Consider the following 24,881-nt stretch of genomic DNA (forward strand, 5'->3'; position numbering starts at 1 on the left):
GTTCCAGGACTCTACAGAGAAACCCTGTCTCAAACAAACAAACAAACAAACAAAATTAAAACAACAAATGGCCTATCTTGAGTAATGACTGATGGTTGTTTGTTCTTGAATTGGGTACATTCTGTCTTCATGTTACAAAGTGAGCAGTCCTGTGGAATTGAGAAGGAAGGAGGGACACTTTGTCTTGGAGACTCTTGATTCCTTTCTGATTTGCTGTGGACTTCATTTGTGCTGTCGTGTCTTCCTCATTTCCCTGGTAGCCTGTCTAGTCATTGCCTGCCCGGCTTCCAATCCATGCCGTCTGTCTTCTCTCATTCTTTATGTGCTGGGCTCCTTTGGTTGCATTCCTCCTGTTGGTAATATCTGCATGCATGGGTGGGAGGGACTGTCGTGTAAACAACGTCTTGGCCCATGTGAAGGATGCTGAGAAATACAGCTTTATAAAGGGATTCTGTGTTTAGAAGCATTTCATCACTTTTAATGAAATACAAATGTGCCCAGAGTGAGAAGGTTTGTTTTTTGGGGGAAGGTGGGAAATCTTCATTTAGTATGGCTTAACCCATAGTTTTGTATTACAAGAATCACGTCTGGTGCATTGACAATCGTGTTGGGTGAATTTTATTCAGTACAAGTATCTTCGATGGTCCTGGCAACAAGCTGAGTTAATTACTTGTCCATGTACTTTTAGGTCTTGTTTCTGTTAAAATTCTGGAATCAGGGAGAGAACAACACAGACTTGGATACGTTCAATAGATTAAGCGCTTAGAAAAACACATCTCATTTTCTTCCTCAAGTTTAAAAAAAAAAGTTCCCATTGTTTTAAGCTGAGATCATTTTGTTGTATCAACACAAAGCTAGAAACAATGAAAATAAGACTTTTTTTATGTGTGAAAAATCTTATCTGTAAATACAAGTTCTTAATTGAGTCAATATTTTTTCTCTTAATTGCTGACTCAGATCATGGAAGAGACAAACACACAGATTGCATGGCCGTCCAAACTGAAGATCGGAGCCAAATCCAAGAAAGGTAATTTGGGAAGGGAGAGTAAGTATGTTTGAAAAGTAAGGTTATGGAATTGCTGCATGTTATTGCTGGAGAAACAAGCCTTTGTTCTGTTCACGTTTGTCCTCAAATACTTGTCGGATAGCTGTATTTGCGGAGGGTATTTGTGATCAAAATATACAGGCAGTTTTGCAACAGCAGAAAATTTAAATAACAGTATTACAATAAAAATGTTTCCATAAAAGATCTTACCAGTAACCTGTGATTTCAAGAATGTCTGTCAGGTCAGTAGCCACGTGGAAGGGCACTTCAATACTGTGTCCCACTGTCTAGACTTAACGTTCTTCTGTTGTCACTGCCTAGATTTAAGAGCTGTTCAAAAAAAAAAAAAAAAAAAAAAGCCGGGCGTTGGTGGTGCACGCCTTTAATCCCAGCACTTGGGAGGCAGAGGCAGGCAGATCTCTGTGAGTTTGAGACCGGCCTGGTCTCCAGAGCGAGTGCCAGGATAGGCTCCAAAGCTACACACAGAAACCCTGTCTCGAAAAACAAAACAAACAACAAAAAAAGAGCTGTTGTATACCGTGCCTTCCTTCCATGTGAATGAACCCCAGACTTCTTTTTCAAAGGAGTCTTTTCTGTCTACCTGACAGTATTAGACCCACTGCATTTTAGATTGGACATTTCTCTGCCCTATGTCATCAGATCGCTGCCTAGAGATGGGAGGAGAAAAAACTGCTTAACTTTTTTCTTTTCTTTAGAACTCTATGGCATTCTCAAACGTGACTTTCCAGTATGCATTTTTTAAGAATATTTTTCTCTTGCAAATACATTGTTGTTTCAACAATCCTGCTGTGTATATTTAATGAAGTATATGAACGTCTGTAGCTGTCAGGGGTTAATACAAATGCCACCAAACATCCAACATACAGCATTCCTGCAAGCTGAATCCTGTCATGCGGTCTGGCCTTTCTCTTGTTGCTGCTGTTGAGTTTGTCTTTTTGTTCCATCTCCTGTGACTTCGTTGTTAACTAATGTTTTAACACTGCACCGGGTCTCAGTTCTCTTTCGTGTTTTAGTTTAGATTTCTTTTAATTTTGTTTTGTATTCTCATCTTCGGGAATAGAAATAATATTGCAGAGCATTGTGTGTGTGTGTGTGTGTGTGTGTGTGTGTGTGTGTGTGTTGTCTGTCTGCTTTTGATCAAGCATGGCACGCCTATAGAAACTTTTTATTTATCTCATGGTGACAAGGAATCGGACTGTTAGCATTAAACAGCCATATTCACACAGGCTGTGTCTGTCTCTAAGTGTAATTCCAAATCTGTGTGAGCCTTGTGTGTTCTTGTTGCTCCTAATTAATTGAGTTCTCTTGTCATGTGTCAGGCTGTTTTGTTCTACTACAGAATAGAAGAAACCACCACCAGTGGATCATCTATTTATTTGACTGTTAAAAAACAAAACAAAACAAAAAACCCCAACGGTTTTCTAGTTGGGTAAATTGAAACTTGAGCATACCCCGGGGCCTCATTCCCTATTGTCAGATATTTTTACTTAAGAAATGAAATTAACTTCATTTCTGGCTTAATAAAAATGAAATTTAAACCAGTTTCCCAAGGCAACATGAATTCTAGGACAGTATGGGATGATTTCGGGTGGCTTGTTCATGTATCCATGATGCGATTTCCTCTCATTTTCATGTGAAACAATTGATTTTCTAAAAAAAAAAAAAATTGTTCAAAATGTGGTTTGGACTTTAGAGCGTTGGGGACCACAGGGATGAGCAGGATCATGCCATGCTTTCCGAATGGCTTCTGTCACTGACACACTCGGCCCTGGGGGGTGGGGGGTGGGCAGTGCTTAGCCACATTCCACATCCTGATGATGTTTATAATGCTTCAGAGACGAGACTGTTTCAGCAGTGAGTTTGGGAGCATTTGGGTACATTTTCACCTGGTTGAAGTTAACCTCTGGAATTGTGCCTAAGAATTGGCCGCTGCTGGCTCAGGTCTAACACACTTCATTCTAGTTTTTAATTATTTATGAAGTGCTCTGATTGCACACAGTGCTACACAATGAGAAGAATGTGCCAGAAAGGAAGAGAGAAAGAGTTGAAAGTGTGCCTCAGAGGAATTTACTGTCCAGCTGACATCATTGCTGTCATTATTGAAATCCGAAGCTGATGAATCAGTTCTTGGCCTAACATCCTAACCACACCCCCCCAACACACACTTCTTGATATGTAATAGGATAGACATATATATTCCTATTCTTCTAAAATCGTTGGATTCAACGATGAAGTTTCATTTTATTCTGTAGCTAGTAAAATTAAAAGTAAACAGCAGGAGGGCTCTGGAAGGCAATTATTTGCTCATCCAATGGGCTGTTGCCTTCTGTGTCTGTCTGTCATAGAAGAGAGGACTTTTCATGTCAAGCCTTAGTCATTCCCAGCTCTCATTATTAAAGAGACTAACATATGCGTGTGTCGTCCTGGGCCCATGCCATATACTAGATGATTATTAAATCTAAACCTGAAACCCCATGGTGATGCAAAGGTCTGGGGTGTGTGGATAACCCCAGTTTGTGCCGAGGGACAGCCCAGCAGTAGATTTGCATTGTATTTTTATCTTCGCTTTTACACTGCTCTAATTGAATAGTTGAGTTTACACAAATATTTTTTTTTCATGGCCCCCACTCTCCCTGTTTGCCTCCTTCTCCATCTTCCCGGAATTTAGTTTTGTGTTTTCCAAATTAGCTTCCAGTAGCTCCCCTCAAATCTTATCTTCTTAAGCCCTCCCTGCTTTATCAGAGTGGCTGCCTGGGTGCCTGTGCAGCCTCCCTGGCCGAAGTGCTAGTGGTTACTGCCTGGCACACAGGCAGAAAGCCAAAGCCTGAGTTTGCTTCATTTAGAAAAGTTAGATTCTGGGGCTGGAGAGATGGCTCAGCCGTTAAAGGCTAGGCTCACAACCAAAAATATAAGAAAAGTTAGATTCTTTTCTGGAGCTCACTAGTTTGTAGGTAGTGGCCCAGGGAGAGGTGGGCTGGGAATCTGTGCATTTGGCAAGTTCCTCTATTGTTGTTAGGGTCAGAGTTTGGGAACCAAAACCAGTATGATTGGTCACTAGGAAGATGTGAAGTTAGAGGCAAGGGAAGGGACCGCCGAAGCTGAAGAGTGGGGAAGCCCACTGTCTGTCAAGGTGTGCTAAGAGCCACATCGAAGTAGTTGACCTGCCATACACTCTGGTCATCTTTGTGGTCAGTTAACACATGGCATCTGAAATGAAGATAACCCAGCGTTCTGTGGATGTGAAGTACGGGTCTGGTCAGAAGAGCATCAGCTGTTTCGTCTTCCCCTTTGCTCTCTCTTGTCTACTCATTCTCCCTCCCCTCTCTTCCTTTGCAGTCCCTCTTTCTTTTCCCTCTGCCCAAATGCTTGGTAGAATGGGGTAGGGAAAAGCTCAGCAGTTATTTTCTGCATGGTATCTTAGAGAAGTACACACAGACAGGCTGACACGCATGCTCTGTGTACACATATGTGTGCAGGCACGTGTATAGATTGGGAAATAAAGAATTTTTATAACAACTCCCCAGAGGGTTTGGATTACTGGAAGGCTGAAGGTTCACTTAAGCCAGAAAGCACTGAGAACTTAAGATCGGAGCAATAGTCATCTCAGTTGGTGACTCCAAGGTTCTCTTCGGGGATCACGACTAAGAAAAATAAATACTTCATGTTTCTCCTCCTCTCTACTATGAATTTGTTTTGGGTGGGAGAATATAAAACTGAAGCATTTGCAGCCAAAGAAAGACATAGCGAAAGCTTGAGGTCTGTGCTAGTGAAACCAGCATTTAAGGGCTAAAGTGTTTAAAACCATAAAGTTTTACTAACCTGGAATAACTTCAGGCCGTCTTTTCCATTTCTGAGCTACAGCCTATTTTAAATGAAAGGAAACTTCATTAAAATATGAATAGCATTTTGAGCAAGTTTGCTTTCCCAGATGGAATTCCGGTTAGAGCCGCCCTAACACAGAGATAAAGTGGTTTGTAATGAGTACTTATCACATTTGGATGACTGCACTGTGAACACAAATTGGATGGGTCTGTCTCTTAAATTAGGTAAATATTTTTCTTAGGTCTTCTCTTTGCTTTTAATGGGTTCATCAATCTGTTTGTAGACCAGTGAAGGTAAGTGGGGGTCAGAATTAAAGTTTTTATGTCCAAATCCAAATGCCTGGGGTCCGCACTGATGAAGCTGTGTTCCAGAGGTGGACAAAGTGAGACACTGGTCTCAACCAGGACTGTTTCAGTGACAGATGATGGTGGATGGATGCCCCACTGGACCAGTAGGGGTGCCAAGCATTCTCTGAATTGCTGGGTGTGTGTTCTGGTTTGGAAGTCAATGGTACCACATCTAGCTTTTCTCTTCCTCCCAAAAGAAACAAAAGAAATCACCACCATTTCCATGACATTTTATTATGTTTGGTTACATTCCCTTAGTACAAATGGGTATCTAATGGGTTGTCTTAACATGAGAAAAAGCCACATACTCGTTTTTTGTTTCCAGGGGAAAGTGCCTTAGAGAATATACACATCTGACTAGCCAATGCTGTGGCATTTGGAGAAAGAGAAACAAATGGTTTCTCTTTCCCAGGTGTGTAACCTGTTAGTGTGTCAAAAAGTTAACTAAGTGGGTCTCAGTGAGGAGTAACATGCCTGAATGAATTGGAAAACAGAATGTGAGGACAGTGTTCAATGAAACTGACAGCCATGTCTGTTGCTGAGTGTATATGCAGATGTGCTATTAGATTGTGACATAATGTGTGTGACAAGGAAAAGCTGTAGAGCACTGAGGACGGTAGTCCGTTCTCTAGATGTTAAGAGCACACAGGTTGTGTTCATCAATGCAGTCCTTGCTTTGTCGGTAGCATGTAGTCAGCCCTCAGTGCATATTTAGTCATGATAACACCGGGCCTGCTGATGCCCATGAGTCTTTGTGGTTTAGAATGATGATGGCTTTCCTGTATGAGGGGTAGCTGCTGTTCTGAGTAGCACAGGCGAATAATCTCTCCCTCTGTCTCCCTCTCTCCCTCCCTATCTCTCTTTCTCACACTTGCATGCGCACACACACACACACACACACACACACACACACACACACACATAGCCTGTGCATGCTGTAGTGATGTGCTCTTGGTGTTCATGTAGGTACACATGCATGTACATGGGTAGCATGTGTGGGGAGACTAGTGTTTGACATCTGGTGTCTTTGGTGGCTCTCCACTTTAGTTTTTTGTGACAAGATCTCTCACTGTACTGAGAGCTTATCAGTCTGACTAGGATGCTGGCCAGTGAGCCTTTGCTGTCTCTCTCTCTCTCTCTCCCTGATGCTGGAGTTGCAGGTGTATAGTACTACACACAGCTTTCATAAGGCTGCTAGGACCTGAACTCAGGTCCTTATGTTTGTGATACAGGTGCATTACCCACTGGGGAATCTTCTGAGCTTACAGGTTGGACTTTTCTAGAACCTCAAATCCTAATCTGTCTAACTGAATGCCTTTTTTCCACCCATATCTGTGAGAAAATACATGCCTGGTATCCTTCCTTAATCTAGAAAGCTCTGTGAAGATGCTGACTGATGACAATAGCCAAGAAGAACTAGTGATGATCATATCAGTTTTATCATGACCCAAACCTTGGAAATTGCAGGGGTTAAGGATGGGTAGAAGTTAGCTCACCATGCTTATAATAACACCTGTCTTTTCAGAGTTTATGATTAAACACAGAACTACTCCTATCTGGGGTCTGATTCCCCTTTGATTTTAATTTGGTAAGTTCATGTTATTCCCTTAGGATGAGACTTTTAAATAATCCTTAAGCTAAACAAGTTCAAAAAGATAGATTTGGGAGGAAGTTAAACTCAGAATCTGTTGTAAGTAGGCTGCAAAACTTTGTTTTTTCATTGAAATCTTTGAAAGTACTATCTGACCACTCAGTGACTTTTATGTTTCTTCTGGACAGGAAGAATTGGTACTTGATCTGTGTTTGACATATTACATAGATGCTGCCTTGTTAAATGGTGACATTAATTGGCCTCTGAGAGCTGGAGAGGTCATGGGGGGTGGAGAACAGCCCCTGTCCTTAGAGACAGCAACCTAGTCTGGACTTCTAGGAGAGCAAGCCTACAGCCATGTCTACCTCTTTCTACAAATCAGCCTATTTATTTATTTATTTATTTATTTATTTATTTATTTATTTATTTATTGTGTGTGTGTGTGTGTACACACACACACCAGTGTGCTCGTGCATGTGTCAGTCAGAGAATGGCTTGCAGGAGTCTGATTTCTACCATGTGAGTCCTAGGGTTGGCACTCAGACTCACTGGCAGCAAACACTTTGAGCTGCTGATCCATCTTGCTGGCCCCTTGTTCTTTTTTCTATGTAAACATTTTCTTGGTGTATTATTCACTGAGTGTAGTGGTGGGTTTCATTATACTCTTTCTATCCAAGGCTATGGTGGATTTGAGTTTGTTGAGCTCTCCTATCCCTCTGGTGGTGAGTTTCCCTAGGCAGTTCTGCATCCGCTTTCATGTCCTGTCTACGTAGATGAATTTATGTGTCTGTCTAAGTTGTCAATATTGGTTTTTCTTGGTCTGGCTGGTTTCTCTAAAATATATTGATTTCTGATGCAGCCATTTTCTTACAACTGATAGAATTTTCATTCTTCATCATAAGTAAGTAAAACCTCATCATGTATGCACACACATCACATTTTCTTTATCCTTTCTTTTCGAGTTTTGTTACCAGCCATTTCTAGTTCTCAGTACTTCCCAGTAGACTTAATCAAATGCTTACGTAGTTAATGTGAGCTTTAGATGCTCATGTGTTACTCTTTGTCCTGTGACATGAAAACCTTATTTGTAACTATTGATGGGTGGAAATGGTTGAGAACAGGGCTGAGTTTGTGTACTGTCACATACATGGAAACACAGCACATAGCAAGGCAGGGAGAGACAGGAATGCTGTGTGACCCATGTAGAAGACCAAGGACCTGAACTTGGGCTCATTCACAATGTCTGGTCATTTCCTTTTTCCTCTTCTGAATGACCCTTTCTACTGTATCGCTGCTACAAGCTAGCTGTTGAGACTAGTCTTACCCCCTTTATACCTGGGATGGAGGTAAATGGTCTGGTAGCTTTCCAGGTTTCCTGTGAAACCTGATATTATATATCTGGTAGCTTTTTTGAAAAGTCATTTTCCATTAACTTAGGGAACAAGTAAATTTGATATTGAATAGAGCTATTAGAAAATGATGGAAAAGGGCAAAGCGATGACAGAATAATCCAGAGACGGGGAGACATAGCTGCAAAGGTGTCCCTGATAAGAGTGTAGCTGAAATAACACAGTGAACTCTTAAAAAATCAACAGTAGCCAGGCCAACAGCCTAGAATGTTCTCTGAGGATCCAGTGGGTACTTTATGGAGGAAGACTAACAGGTGGTTAGTGAGAGGCTGACCATCTATGTCTCTGGAGAATGGCGTGTTAAATGAGACACCACTTCATACCTATTAGAATGGCTGAAGTTCAGTGCAGTGACAACACCAAATGCTGGAGGTACTATGTAGCACCTGGAGCTCTGACTCCTAGGTGAGGGGCTGCAGGATGTTACAGACACTTTAGAAGACAGCTTCGTACAAAACTAAACAGAGCCTTTCCAAATGATTCAGAAGTCCCACCTTTTGGTGTACACAAATGAGTCAAACAGTTCAAGTCTATGGGAAAACCTATAGATATTTATAGGAACTTTTTCCATGATTATCAAAACATAGAGAGCAAGAAAGGTACCCTCCAAGAGATGACGGAATGGATATAGCCATGCACCATGGAGCTCACCGCTAAAAAAGACATGAACTGTTAAGCCCTGACGCAGCGGAGGGACTTTAAATGCACAGTGCTAAATGAGAGCCAGTCCATAGAGACTTCCCTCACTTGGTAATATAGACTTATGTGTGGTGGCCTTTTGTGACTTATTTTTTTAGTGCTGGGGCATATCTGCCACCATATCTGCCACTCATCCGCTGCATTGTGACTTTCCTGATTGTCTACACTCAGCGGTGTGCCGTATAGGTGGTCCTCAGTGTCTTCTCTGGGCTTGCGAACACACTTCTTAGCACTAAGCAGTATTCTCATTGAAGGACATCTTGGTTTCCTTACAAAGCCTGCTTGATGGAGATTTACTCTTTCCACTGTACAAGTGAGTGCGCATGAGCACGCATACATGGATGTGTGTGCGTGCATGTGTATTATGTGTGTGTGCTTGCATACATGTGTGTATCGTGTGTGTGTGTGTGTGTGTGTGTGTGTGTGTGTGTTATGTGTATGTGGATGCCTGCATTATGTATATGTGTGTGTGAGTATACGCGATGTGAATGTGTGTATGAATGTATGCATATAGGCCCGAGTGTGAGTATGTGTGTGAGTGTGTATGTTGTATGTATGTGCTTGCATGTGTGCATCTGTGTGTATGCATGTATGTGCATGTGTGTGTATGAGTGTACATGTGTGTGATTGTGTATGTTGTGTGTGCATGTGTTTGTGTGAGTATATGTGTGTTGTGTATATGTGTGCATGTGTGTGCGCGCGTGTGTGAACAAATAACATGCTTGAGAGAAGATACAACACGTTCATGGTGAGAGAGTGTTGGAATTCATCTATTTTATCTCGCAAGAACAGTTCGCTTTAGAAGCCCCCTTGTAACTGGTTTTGAATTACATGGGTAACTGTGCAAAGACAATCACCTGTTTCACCTCATTGAGGGCTGTACCTCCTGCCTGTGACTTCAGAGCTTTGGGGCAGTTTTATCCTCTGATTCTATGCCTGTGCCCCCCATTCTCTGCTGGCATGTGTTTCTGTGATAACTGTGACAGTCCCTCTGTTTCTGATCACCATTGCATGTCACAGTGGTACTAATTGCTGCCGGTTATCATGGCCTGGGAGTGGGCACCCAGTTTCAGTGCCTTGCAAATCCTGCATGGCCCTTTCCTGGCTTTCCTTCTGCTCTGTCAGTCAGGGCACTGCTGGAACAGACTTCAGTGACATCTATTAGGCCTGCCAGTAGCAATTAAATTGTTCCCATGAAGGACTTTCTCAGTCGCTGACAGTACTGAACTGTCGTGTGGCATTCCTCATTAACTGAAGATCATAAATCATGGTGGCATCTTCTTCCCATCCAGTGCCTCCTTTGGGGCCAGTGAGGCACAACTGGTGGCCCATTGCTGCATTTTTATACAGGTCTTGATAGGAAGAGACATTCATATCAAAAGATAGTAAAGAGATTTCAAGGATGAGGAGGTATGTTTCCCTTTCTGTCTTTGCTGCCAGAAATTACAAAAATAAAATCCCAACCTGGCTTCGGTTTCTTGGTCTACGCAGACATTGCCACTTTCTGTTGTTTGAAGACAGGCTCTTTCTAACACATAATCTTGCCATCAGAATTTTTCAGCAAAGTAACACAAGGACTTCTCCCTGGTCAGCATGCAAATAATGTTATTTTTGTAGCTGTTTGAAATACCGTTGTATGTGTGTAGTGGATGACTAGGTAACAAGGTAACTCTTCAAATACCAGTGTCTGTGTCATTAGCAGGTTGAGTTTTCTTCCTTCTACAACCAAAGTGATTAGTCTACTTATATAGGTTTTCATGTTCCGTAAAGTTTTCCCAAGTAGAATTCCTAGGCCACAGGATGTGAGCAACTTCAATATTTCCCAGATTTTTCATCTTGTCTTCCAAATGACTGTTGGGCTCCTACCGTGTGGGACCTGAATCCTGGATGGCAGAAAGGACGCCTTTGCTTTTGGCCAGCATGGTACTCTCCCAGCCTCTGATACTGGTGAGAAGTATGGATCTTGTCCAATTTGCCTCCTTAATGAGTAGAAGGCCAAGCTTTTTCCGTGTGTTCACAGAATGTTGATGCTCCACTGAAAACTATCCATCCCTCATTCTGCCTGGTGGCTCACATTCTTTCCCTACCATAGTGGCTTGCTAATTTTCTCCTAGTGTTGTTCCTAAATTGCTTTTCTACTGAGATGAAGTTTTCTTAGCATTTCTGTCTCACTCAAATGGCTTGTTTCTGTCTATTGATAGTTTAAGTAATTTCTGGAGTATTCCTATTCCAAACTGCAAAGAAGTGAGTTGACTTTAACTAGCAGTGTGTTTATTTTTGAAGGCTTTTTTTTAAAGGTGCGTGTTAACATGCAGAGCATTGGAATGCTAATATAAATTACCCAAAGGTTAGATCTCTGATTTTAATAGCATGAAAATGTGTCTGTGTTTATTTTGTCAAGACATAAAAAATTGTTACAAATATTATACGAGAGTCATCAAATTCCAAAGTTTTCTTGGCAGAGTAGAAAGGATACCCAATAAATTGGTTGGCTTTATTTCTGCGTGTTGGACTTTAGTTCCCTATTCTAATGGCAAAAGTTTCCAAATTGTTTCCAACTTCTTGTGTTCCAGTGAAGAATAAGTAACCTCAGTATGTTATTTGGGGTTGGCTTGCATTCTGATTCTGCCCTGTCTCCATTTCTAGAGGTGTTTGTAAATAGGAGCATTCAGATTTGGGGATGCTTTCCCTACTCTTGGCATCCAGTTGCTTACCAGGATGGACACCACTTTCTGGCCTTCACCATTTCAGAGATGCCCATGCCTTCTCTGTGTGGTCCAAACAGTCTCTCTCAAGTATGGCATAGTACCAGGAAGCCCTGGGTTTGTCCTGCTTAGTTTAGAATCAGGTTAACCCAGAAGAGGGAGAAGAAAGGAAAGTCAGTTTTCATTCACCAAAGATGTTAATATTCGAGGTCAAATACCTGTGTCTTGGTTTTCTTTGTTTCACAGCCTACTGAGTATATTTTTACTCAATCCTCCCAAACTTTCTTCTAGGTAACTATCTAATAGATTGTATATCATAGGCAATTTACAGACTGAAAAAATATAAAACCACCTTCTAAAATGTTTATTTTTGTTACTTTAAAGTGTGTGTATGTGTGTGTTCAGGTAACTGGTGTCCTCTGAGGATCTTGAGCTTCCTGGCTTGGTTTCTGGGAATTGAACACTTGTCCTCTGTAGGAGCAGTATGCTGTTACACTGAGCCATCTCTCTAACCACTGTAAGATCTCTTCAGCTTAGAGAGGGAAAATTACATTTCCTTAAGAACAAAACCAAACAACATTTCAAAATTGTTTTGTATGGCCCTCAACATTGATTCCTGTCTTATTTCCTAAACCAGCATGGCAATTTGCACATTTATCTAGCCTGTGCTCAAACTGGAGGACCTCCTCCAATGTTCTTTTTACTGTTTTTCCTTTTCTTGTGTTTCTAGAAGTTGAATCCAGGGCCTTGAAGTTGCTCATTCAACAGTGTCACTGAGAAACAGCCCAGCCCCTCCACCCTCCTTTCCCCAAGCAGTTAGCCTCTAGTCACACTCTCTAACACAGGTGGCCTCTTCCAAGCCTCCAGAGTGAGTTCAATACTCTTGTCTCCACACTAACTCAGCTCCTCATCTGGTATGTGTACTGATTCACATTTCAGTTTTCTGGACACTTTTTCTTTCTGTGTGTGGAGACTTATTCATGTCACATTCCTGGTGCCTGATGGTTGAAGTGATCAGTTATAGCTTCAAGTTCATGTGATCATTAGATTTAGGATAGACCCAAAACTAAGGCAGTGGTGACTTTGGTTATTCTGGTATCTTTTGGATAACTTTTGAAGAAGGAAAGAAATAGTCCCAGCACCTAGATGCCAGTCTTCCCTACTGAAAACAGTATGTCAGCAGAAGAAACCAGGCAAGGTGCTTGAATCCAGTGGGAACAAGAGTAAGGTAACGGCACTGTCGAGTCTCCAGTCTCAATAGCTGACCTCTGTCTCATGACTGGCATGAGTAATTATCTCTTCCTTGCCTATTCTGACTTTAGCTCACCTTTCTTCTTCATTCTAGATTTAGTCTGCTCATATCATTAATGAATTGACTCTATATCCTGGGGTCTTCTAACCTAACTCTGTTCCTTGCTTATCCCCCCCACTTAGAATCACCCACAGCAAGCATGTAACCCCCATCTGTTGGTACAGATATAGGAAGAAACCTTGACCCATTTTCTCCAGTTGTCAGGGGGTGGGCTTTGCTTAGTGGGTAAGCTAGTGAGATGGAAGGAGTTTACAAGAGGAACTTGCATCTTAGTTGATGCCCTTGGTGTTGTTAGAGCTGAGGATTCCATTTCTGCTCACCTAAAAAATATTTTAAAATGGCATAATTTGCCCTTGACACTAGAGTAGCTTGGGAGAGGAGGAAAGTGGGGGCTGCAGCAAGGAAGGTATTTTCAGGTTTTTGTAGTTGATAGTCTCCAAAGGTGGGGTGAATTTGCATAATGGGAGTCACATAACAGGTTTAAACCCAGGAAAGAGCATATGTTTCTCAAGGAGGGGAGTCTGGGAAAGAGAAAACACTGGCTAAACCTTGAGGGGCAATGATCCCATGAGATGCTTCTCTACCCTGTAGGCATTGGAGAGCCTGGGACTCAAGACAGAATTTTATAGTCAACTGGCCATGACAGTTTGATTGAGCCAGGAGTTGGTTACTTGCCTACTGTGTTGGATTCTGTTGGTATGCCCTGGGCCAGCCTCTGAGTGTCCCCAACTCCAGATAGGTATTTCCTGTGCATACTGACAGCTCCTGTCTAGTACTAGCCTCTGCAGGCCTGCTAGGCACGTGGGCAGCCCTGTAGGAATGTTCTGTGATGTAGAACAGCCTGGAGCTCATGATGATCCAAGGAAGGACAACCCTCATAAGAGCAAGATTGGAGCCAGAAAACCTATGCCCTGTCACCTCCCTCCATAGAGCACTTGGAGACATATTGTTCACATCTCAGCGTGTTCTGGGAGAATTGAGACCTAACAGTGACTGCTCCATGTCATGAGCATCAGTGACTTGTCTTTGACCTCAGTCCACTCCCTGACTGACCTGTACTCCTGTGGCTGCCTTCTGAATTAACTATCCTACATGACACAAACTAACCAAGGCTCTTGTCTCAAGGCCTTTTGGAAGGAACCCAGACTAATGTTGGCATCCTAGTGAACTTGAGATGCTTGCCCAGGTTCATTGACAGCTCTGTTATCTTGAGAAAAATGACTGCAGTTGCCTCCAGTGGATTCTATATAGCAGTGCAGATGTGTGGCAAGATGATTTAGAGCTCATGGCTTGCTTTAAAAAATGAAAGGCTCCAAGCCATCTGCAAAAGTATTAAGATGTTCCCAAGTGGAACATAGGCTTGCAAAGTGGTTTCCAGGCACATTAGATTGTTGTCAACAAAAAGAAAAATATACACTATACAGAGAATCAAGAAGAAAAAAAGTCTCAAGATCCACAACTTCAGCATCCCAGGAAAAATAGCATCCATTTGTGAGCAGCGAGAGTTCCTGGGCTGTTGCCGTTGGGTGTCGCCCAGGTGGCCAGAGTTTCCAGGCCCTTGGCAATTCTGATATAACTCTTGCCAGGATAGAAATCCCTGCTGATCAATCACAGGGGAGGACCAGCCATCAGATCATGCCTGTCAACTCTCCTGAATGTCACAATGAGTGACTTGAGCCAAGTTGGGAAAATATTTCCGTTTCTGACGATCCAGTTGTTATAGTGTACTCTATGGGGAATCTGAAGAAGTTACCTGATGGTAATAAACTTTTGATTTTCCCTTCTTTTGCTGCTTTGTGTTGTGATCACATTCACATCCAGATCTTTGGAAGCTCATTGCTGGAGGGGAGTTTTATGGACAGTGGCAAGAACACTGCTTTTAACTAAAGGCAGTGTGAATGAGCCATCCTCCCTGAGGTCCTCAGCCTTGGAAGCTGACATCTGGCCGGGAAAGACACCCATGCTGGGGTGGTCCTGACCACCATGTCATCCTTCGAAGTAAAGCCCTCATTTTTGTTGGCCTGACATCTCATACTGGATCTTATTTTAGACATGAGCACCTCCCCTGCCCCTGCCACCACTAAATCCATTAGACTGTTCTTAATTAGACTGAAAATGAGTTTACATTTAAATACGTGTTGGAGAGTTCATATGTGTTACCACCACCAATCATATGAATTAAATGATAAAATTTTTTGACCACTTTTTAGGAACTTCTTTTTTCTTCATCAGAAAGCATTTATGTCCACTGTTAATGGGAACATTGCAGGAAAGTAAAACTAAGTCCCATGAGCCTTGGGGAAAAGCTTTAAGAGAACCGAATCTAGCAGGGGAACTCGTGGAGAAGAAAGCCATGCAGTTCAGCTAATGTTCAAGGGCCCCCGTGACAACAATGGTAGGTGGGACAGAGTTGACACAGGGTGTTGGTGTGAGATGAGCGTATTTTTTTTATCTTATGATTTTGTTTTGTTTTGTTTTGTTTTTCCTGAAGCAGCGACAGTCGTTCAAGTGAGCTTCTAGACTGAGAAAATATAGAGTGGACATGAACTGTGGGAGCCATCCTTAGCCCTGAGCTGCCCTTTACAGGTGTCAGTTTGAGATAATTGGTGCTAAGGTGGAAGTGCACCTCATGCTTTGTCCTAGTCACACTTCTCCCTGTTAGTGACACAGAGAAATGTCAGTTCACAGTCCTCACCCTTCTGCTGTGGTCACAGAACTCACGGCTGAGGCCTCTGGTTCTACCAAATGTGAGGCCGATTGAAATCTGTTAGGTTCTCAGCTGTTGAATGAAACAGATTTGAGTTAGTTTCCGGAGTTTCTGGGGTTGAGAGGAGAAATGTCAATCTACTTGGAGGTGATGGTTGTCTAGAAGAGGGTGTCTGGGTACTTGAGGGAACTGCAGATGGCTGGGGCAGCTGTTTCCAGAAGGTGCAGTGAATGCACACTTGGCCAGTCGGAGTTGAGTGTCCAGGTGAATCTTTAGCTGCATTTCTTAGGGTCACTGGGCCTTTTCCTACTTTTTTGTGTACTTATTAGTGAGCGAAGACAAAGCCTTTGTTGGAGACTGGTGTGGTGGCTGTTACAGAAGGCCTGAGGATGGACTCTGGGTGCTTGCTGAGAAGGTAAAAGAGTTATAATGTGGGCTGTTAGGGAACATTGCTTGAGAATCTCAGTGGCCCAGAGGATACCTGTGGCTTAGGGCATTCAAGTTGCCATAGTATAGGGAGGTTATGTCCAAGAAAGTAGAGGGTAGGGCTGTGTTAAGGGTGAAATGGTGGCGGTGTCTGTGCTAAATTGAATCATATTCTTTGAACAAGTAAAGCAAAACTTTTGGGTGACTTAAACTCAGTAAGTTGGAAACAGTGCTGATGCGTTTGTAGCTTAGGATATTGTATGTGACTTTAAGTCAGGAGCAGCCAAGGTCACGTTGCTGTAGTAACAGTTACATGAATGGAAGGGCGTCTTATATAACAGCCCACCAGTGCTTAGCAATCCGGTTTCCAGATGTTCCAAGCGCAAACACCTCATAACTTATGCATGTTTCCCAGGGGGACTTAACATTATCAGTTGAAAAAGAATGAATGCAGCCATGATCCCGAAGTGTTGCATAATCCAGGAACTTCATAACTTCCTGCTTATGTAAGTTGTGGTCACATCATCTCATGGCTCTTTACAAAGGGGAAAACAAAATGTTTCTTACAATGAAAAACTGAAGGAATTTTTGTGTGCCGTAGACACCTGTGATTTCTTTCCCTTTCTTGTAAACTGAAGTTCCTTAAGCCATTAGATGTGATCTGACCCATGTCTCTGGCCTCTGGCTCCTCCTCCCTGCCTGCAGCCGTCAACATCTTAGGTTACTTTGCAGCCCCAGGACATCATAGGAGCTGCACCACTGCAAAGCCATGCACAAGATCACTTGGAGTCACACCGAGTGTTCTTTACTACCCCCCCCCCCGTTCCCTCTGTTCCAGGACTGCTTAGCTTTACATAGTATGCGCCAACATAACACTTGATATAACAGCCCTCTCCCATTTTTATAAAATAGAATAAGCTCTTAAAATAATAACTTGCCTCATTGTTTTTCTGATACTGCTAATTTCATAGGGAGCTCAGTGCATTGAGATGCCTTTTACTCTCAGAGGGTGCCAAGACCCACTTGCAGCATATTGATTGATAATGCTATTTTTTTTTTTTTATTTTAAGCCTGGTGATTTAAAAAGTGTCTCCATTGTCTTTCTTACACCCCTGCGGGATTAGAATGTTTCTCCTGTGTAATGTAGTTTTAATTAGGGAAACACGTAGTGTCATGCACACATCTCCCTTTCCCCATAAACTTAAAGCCTTTGCAATTTTCAATGAGAAAAATTTTAAGAATAAAAAATAAAAGTAACTCGGGACTGGAACAGAGACAGCTCAGCAATTCGGACCACTCCCCGCTCTTCTAGAGGTCTTGGGCTCCATTCCCAGCATGTACTTGGTGACTCACAACCACCTGTAAATCCAGTCCCAGGGGATCTAATACCCTCTTTTGATCTCCACAGACACCATGCATGCACATGATGCTCGCATATGCATATAAGCAAAAACACTCATACATAGAAAATGAATCTAATTTTTTTTTTTTAAAGAAAGAAATGGATATTTGTGGCTGCACATTGCAGGTTGGCTTCAGGGATTCTCCTCTCTCTGACTCTAACCCTATCTTACTGCTCCTGGAACTGAGATTACAGATGCACCACTGTATCCAGCTTTACATGGGTCCCGGGGTTCCCACATCAGTCTTCATGCGCACACAGCAAGCACCCGTGAGCCATTGCTCCAGCCCCATGTTGAGAATCTTCATCATGGAATCTTTCTGATGCCCTCCGATAATGATCGTATTACGCTTCACAGGCACAAATCGGAGTCAGCTCTTCGGCCCCATCATTGTACGTTCCTGAGATCATGTAGTTGCTTTTGCCTTTCGGGTGACTGTAATTGGCCTTCTTGGTGTGAAGACGTTAAAGATACACCCGTCACCTGGGAATGCTCCAAGGTTGCTTTCTGAGGTTGAATAACTCAAATGATGGAAATTATCTCAAGGAACAGGTTGCTCTTCTGAGGAAGTCAGACCTCAGAAGGTGGTTGTGCAAGATGAAACTTTATCCTCTTGGAACTTGGCAGACTCTGGAGACCGGGAGGAGGAGTGTGGGGGTAGGGGGAGATACCTGGGGAGAAGTATCTTAAGAAAGGTAAGCAACTGATAAAAACAGCAGGAGTGCTGACTTTGCTGACTGTGTCTCAGAGATGGTGGGTTTCAGTGCTGCTCTGTCCAAGACCAATTAGGGGGATTTTCTGTGGTAGAGTAAGATATATATATATATATATATATATATATATATATATATATATATGATTGAAATTCTCACTTTTTGGTTCAGTTTTGTGTGTTTACCTCTCTTTGAGAATGCATAACTATCTAAAAGTTGCTTTTCATTTTTAAAAGGTGTGTCTTGTTATATATGGATGTTTGGTTTGTTTGTCTGTTTTATTTTGTTTTTTTACATGCACATCTGTGTACCGCATGCATGCCTGATGCCTGTGGTGGCCAGAAGAAGGCATCAGATCCTCTAGAGTTCATAGGCAGTTGTGGCTCACCATGTGGGTGCTGGAAACAGAACCCAGGTCCTTTGGAAGAGCCACCAGTGCTCTTAATTGCTGAGTAATTTCTCTAGCCCTAAATATCTGAAGTTTTTAAACAGGTAAGTTGATAAATTATTTTCATCCTCTAGAATTACAAAAGGATTCTCAGCAAATTTTCTGTGAAAAGGGACCCCAGTTTGCATTAAAAATACCTTTAAAATTGGACTAAATGTTTAGCAGCAAATTAATATCAGTTAATGGCTACCTAAAAATGATTTGTAGTTGGAGGTTTCTTATTGAAGCAAAGAGGAATAGAGAGGTGTTTGCAGTAAGCTGAAGCCTGCAATGACTTATTTTTAATTTATGTGTGTGTGTGTGTGTGTGTGTGTGTGTGTGTGTGGCCCACAGGTGCGTGCACAGGTGCCCCAGAAGCTTTAAGAGGCCATCCGATCATCCAAAGCTAGATACTGGTGGTTGTGAGATGACCAGTGTATGGGTGTTGGGATCTGAACTCAAGTCCTCTGGAAGAGCAAGCAGCCAGTGCTCTTAACTGCTGAGCCATCTCTCCAGCCTCAGTGAATGTTGTCTTAATGATACAGAATACTACTAATACTCAGGAAGACTAACTAAATGCTGTCAATTGTCATTCATTGGTATAAGCCTAGTACCTGTGGTTCTTTTTTGCTTAAAATGAACTTCTGAGAAGAGAAGGTTTTCAAACAGCAGCCTGAGGGCAAAGCCATGTCCAGAGGGAGTGCTGAGAAGTTCCGTGAAGGGTGGCAACCGTGACCACATGCCTGCATGAATAAACTGATTGCAGTTTCTGTCCTCCATCCTTTGTCTGCTGGGGCAGTGTCATGTGATTCTCACATTAAAAACAACAAAAACTCCCTAAACTCCTCATCTAAACTCCCCTGGCTCCTACCTTAGCTACTAGCATCAATTAGAGGAATAATCCCAAAAGTATATCCACAGTACATCCAGATAGAGATTGCTGTTGGAGGTGACACTGGTAGGAGCCAGGTCTCTTCTCGAAGTTGCTCCCACCCCAGACATCATGACTGATACCATCCTGCTGAGCCTGCCCCTGGGGTTTGCTGAGGGTACAGTTAGAATGGCTGTCCTCTTGTTGACCTGTGTACTAACCTTTGGATATTGCCCTAAGATCACAAGCCTAAACCACAGGCTGTTGAGATGTTGGTGCCACTTGCTGCATTTGTGTATGGCTGGCTTTGGTTGTCCAGAGGCATTTGTCATCCTGCCAAGAGATTCTTCACTCTGGTCAGTATCATGAGATGCCCCTTCTGGACAGCTATTGAAACCTCTTTCAGACTGGCCTCATCTCATATCCTGTACTCGGAAGTGGGGAGCACAGAAATTGACTTACCTTAGGACGTGGTTACCGACCCCTGCCCTAGAGAGGGTAGCCTACACTTCATTTCTGGAAAAGCCTGTGGCTGTTGACAATAGTCCACACAGGAGTCTGAACAAACAGGAAGATGGCAACACACAAGCCCAGGCTGGGTTTAATTATACCTTTGCCACCCTAACTCTGGCCATCAGCCACTAATGGGTAGTGACTGCCCTCTGTGACTGGCTAGCTTGACATGGATTTTTTAGGTCACTGTTTCTGCCCAGGTGCCAGTGGCTACTTAAACTGGAGCCTGTGATCATTATGATAAAAATGTTCATTCTGGGAAAGTTCGAAAGCACTTTCTGGTTAGGATAAGATTTTTGGCAGGTCTTAGCTGTAGTCTTTGGCTCTAAATTCCTGCAATGCTGACATAGTTGAGTTTATTTTTGTTTTAAATTCAGCCCCTCATATATCCAGGCATACATATGGATTCATAAGCACTTTGCCTCTGCCTATCCAACGTGAAAACTGTGTGAGGAAGGACTCTTGGTCTGGAAGATTTTTTTTTCTTACTTTATCTTGACGCTGAAGTAAATTGGGAATATTTCTTTGTCATCATAATTTCAGGGTTTCAAAATCATGTTTGAATTTTCAGGAAATTGGTGGTAACTTTATATTAGCTGAAAAAAAAAAAAAAGACCGACCAAATTTCAAAATTCTCAGTAAGGAGGCAAATGGCCCATTTTCCCCCCTAGGAAAAACTACTTTCCTGAGGGAGTGTGTTGCCAAGTTTGCTGTGGCATTGGGTAGAACTTGACCTTTTGGCACATGGAGAAATCACTTTCTTTGTCTATGTATTAAATCAACGTTTTGGGAAGGGAGAGTGCTCTGTGGTCTGTAATGAGAGGGCAGGGTTGCAGTCTTTCCAGAACTGCCGATGTGTTTAGTTTGTCAAGTCTTTCTGGTGAAGATTACATTCCCTCCCTGATGCCATGGGAATTCTATTTCTCCAGGGAATAAATTGCAGTGGCCTTTCTGGAAAAGGTAGATGTGAAGAGCAGTATGAGGTCAGCTGGTCAAAGTGCACGGGACAGGTGCTGTCCAGCGCTCAGCTGCAAACAGGACATCTGTGTCATACCTCTTCTCCCAAGGCTTGGGGACCATCCTGGAAGGAGGGGGTAGAAAGACTGGAGTAGCAAGAGGTCAGGAAGCCCCAGAGGCAAACATGGTCTTCTGGGAATGACAGGACTGCTGGGCTCACAGACTCATAGCAACTGTACAAGAGCTTCACAAGATCTATGCAGTCTGCATTGCAGTATGGAGCGGGGAGGGCCTCAGAGTGTCTATCCCAACTCAGGAGCTATTGATAAATGATAGCTTCCAGAACCAGGGAGCCAATTGTCTTTAAGGGTGTGGCTCCTGGCAGGTGGACTATGCTCCAGTGAATGGCCCCATACTCATGAGTGTATGAAAAATGAACAGCACTAATACAATATAGATATTGGTGGTATCAATTTTGTACAATATGTAGGTGATAATAAGTATAATTAATATATATTATTGTATGAGAATTTATTATGTAAAAATTTCAATGAATCAATAAAAATACTATGTTTAAAAATAGTGATGTGCTACAGTATATCCACTCTTAACTTGAGGTGAGTTGCTCTGCCACATAAAATCCCCATTATTTATTTATTTGTGTGCAGGCATATATGCTAAGGGACACATGTGGAGGTCAGACGACAATTTTGTGGAATCAGTTCTTTCCTTCCACCTTTATGTGGGTTCCAGGTATTGAACTCATATCCCCAGGCTTCCATATGGCAAGAGCCTTTACTGGCCGAGCTAGCCTGCTGGCACCCCTTCCTTTCTAAGAGGAAGAGACAAATCTCCAAAAGCAGTTTGTTTTAAGCATGCACTGTCCTGGTGAAGATGTGTTGACCGCATCTTCTGTAGCCCCTGACTGTTGTTTCCCCTGTAGCTCGGTGCTGCTTGGGAAGGGTGTGCTGTCTGGATGTCATAGTGAAGGGTTTTTCTCCTTCTAAAGCTCAAGTTGGTTAAAATAATAATAATCCCTTTTGTGCTCTTCTGAGGGCAAGTGCCTTTGGTTGCGACCATGCTGCACGCCGTTAAAGTCTTGTGATGGTGCCTTGAGAACCCTTGTTCTCCTGTGCTTTGTGTGCATGTAAAGAAGTGTTATTTAGATTTCCCATATATTAGCCAAGATGGGGAAAAGACTACAAAACAAGCCTTTCTTCTGAACTGGCGATACTGCCATTGCAGTACTAGATAGTAGCCTTACCGCCTGAAGGGAACAGTGCCCCTTGTTCCGAACTGCACGCTGAAATGTGTGGTCATTCCAGAAATGCTGCATCAGATCGATGCTAATACAAAAAGCTAAAGTCCAAAGCCCACAACCCCGTCAGCCCCCTCTGTGGCTTTCATATGAAAGGGATATATTCAGTGTCATGAGTGAGAAGTTGTGAGCTACAGAGAAATTCACGGAATTCTAATCCAGGTCCCAGACTGCTTGCTCTTAGTTCCCCAAGGTCAGCATGCATTCCACAGTGCTACCCTGTACTTAAGCTTGTCTGCAAACGAATTTACACCCCATTCTGTCTTCCCATATTTGATGCTTCAGCTGTAATCCCAAGAGTTAGCTTGACTCCTGTTTCTCTTTGACCTGCCATCTTTTATCAGGTACAGAGTACCCTCCGTTATTCTTGCTACATATCATTGTCACTTGAGAGGGATACCTGGGAAGGAAGCAGGCTGGCCTGCTTCAGCCCATAGAATTCAGATCTTCCCCCTATGGAAACACAAGTATGCTTGCAGGCAGAAGGGTCAGGAGAGCCTTTTGACTAACTGCACCCCAGCTGCCCTGCAGTAGGGCTGGGCAAAAGCCATCTTGTTGGAATAAACCTATTTCTGACAGAAATGAGGGGATTTCTGTGGTAGTTTGAATGAGAATAGCCACCATAGGCACATGTAATTTGAACGCTTGGCCACCAGTTGTGGAACTGTTTGGTAAAGATCAGGTGGAATGGCCTTGTGGGAGGAAGTGTATCACTGGGGATGGGCTTTCAGGTTTCTCAAGCTCATGTCATTCCCAGTTCTGTCTCTCCCCATGCCTTGTGCTTGTGGATCAGATGTTGCTCTCAGCTATTGCTACAGCACCATGCCTGTCTGCCTGCTGCCATGATCTCCACCATGATGGTTGTGAACTCTAACCCCGGAACCAGGAGCTTCCAAATTGGATACTGTCTTTTATAAGTTGTTTTACCACAGAAATAGAAAAGTAACTAAGATAATTTCGACTTATTTTGTTGTTGTGTATTTCCACTGAAAGATTAGCATCTGATCTATACAGGTCGTGTTTCATGCCTGGGTTCTGGATTTCATCTTTAAATGAGCACTTCCTTGTTCTCTGGTCTTTGGACATCACAGGAACTGTGACAGCTTGGGCTGAATGACCACCGGGACTTGCAAAGCCATGGTCCTGTTAGAATTCCATTGTAAGTTCCTGCTCATAAAAGTCCTGAGGTAGTTCCTCCCGGCGCACACCAGGTTCCAAGGCCAGCCAGCACGAGGGGCCTTGATTTATACAACAGGTGAAAAGGCAGAGTAAGAATTATAAAACTCCTGGTGTCACATTTCTGTACTTTCCTTGCAGAAACAATTTCTTGCTGGTAATGCTCAAAGGCCGTGCTTTTCTTCCTCTTTTGTGTTTTCTAGCTGTAATTGATCTGTTTTAGCTGAAGTGACTCTGTAGTTAGAACTGATCTAACTGGAGTTTGTAATGTTGTCTATCAAAAAAACCACGTATCTCTATTTGGGGCTTTCTCTCTCTGTCACACACACACACACACACACACACACACAGAGAGAGAGAGAGAGAGAGAGAGAGAGAGAGAGAGAGAGAGAGAGAGAGTCAACACACACATTTTTATCTCTTTCTAAAGAAAATCTGTAGTTTCTATCTTAATTAGAAATTAAAATACTCATATACTCATATATGCGCATTAGCTCTGTGGGAGGAGGTTGGGTGTAAATCTTAGGTGAATTTGTTTCTTAGACTTCAAGAGTCTGAGCAGGGCTGTCATTTTCTCAGGCGAAATATCACCTGTCTGGTTTTCTGGGCAATGCATCCTAACTTGTAGAGTGTGTGTGGGTTGGCAGAAGCAGGGGACCTGGCTTTGAGTCCTGGCCTGATGATGTCTAGCTGCCCTTGCATATAATCTTTGATCAGCTTCCTTATCTGAGAAGCCAGAGCAAGGAAGGCGCCCTCTCTAGGAAGGCCAGAGAATTACAGTGTGAAGACTGCCAGGGTGTGAGTGCCCAGAAAGTCCTGGCAGCTTATTCTCAAGGAATGGTAGCTATTATTACGATGACCACTGCCTGGAAATAGCGTATGTTTTTATTTCTCAATTTCCAAGTTCATTTTTGAAATGAAGGCTTATTTCCCCATTGAATTCTGGAAGTTTTGTGCATGTATAAAGAAGAGGACTTATAAATTTATAATTATATTTTGGAAATTTACAGAAATCTTAAAATGTTTTTGGCTGCTCTCTGAAATTTGTTTGACATTTAAAAGTTGTCGGGGCACCGTCAGGTATTTCAAAATAAGGCGGTGTCTGATTCATCTGGGGAAGCTGGATGTTTCTCAGTTTATTTGGATTGAGGGTTTTTTGTTCCCGAATTTTCCTGGATCTGACTTGTGTGTGCATGTACGTGTGCATGTACATGTACATATGTACTTGTATGTAAAATGGTTTTGTCATACGAACATATGGAATGGCTAGGATTTGGCTTAAAAAATACGTTTTAGGAATTAATAGCTCCTAAATTTCAGATTTCTCCATTTTTGTTCCCAAGGTTTTTTTTTTTTTTTAAAGTTCTTTTAGATTTACTTACGTGTATGAGTGTTTTGCCTATGAGTACGTACGTATGT

At 42.6% G+C, this 24,881-nt stretch overlaps 1 protein-coding gene across 4 annotated transcripts in view; it reads left to right on the top strand.

Moving 5' to 3' along the window:
- The window catches only part of Bicc1 (BicC family RNA binding protein 1), a 214,785-nt gene that overhangs the window by 120,648 nt on the left and 69,256 nt on the right, over window positions 1-24,881 (top strand). For all 4 annotated transcript variants that reach the window (XM_027395114.2, XM_027395115.2, XM_035451212.1 and 1 more), the window contains exon 3: window positions 958-1,027. In XM_027395114.2, the coding sequence (XP_027250915.1) occupies window positions 958-1,027 (70 nt within the window). The remainder of the gene's footprint in view (window positions 1-957; window positions 1,028-24,881) is intronic.

The sequence above is a fragment of the Cricetulus griseus genome, assembly GCF_003668045.3.
Source record: "Cricetulus griseus strain 17A/GY chromosome 1 unlocalized genomic scaffold, alternate assembly CriGri-PICRH-1.0 chr1_0, whole genome shotgun sequence".
Taxonomy (NCBI): domain Eukaryota; kingdom Metazoa; phylum Chordata; class Mammalia; order Rodentia; family Cricetidae; genus Cricetulus; species Cricetulus griseus.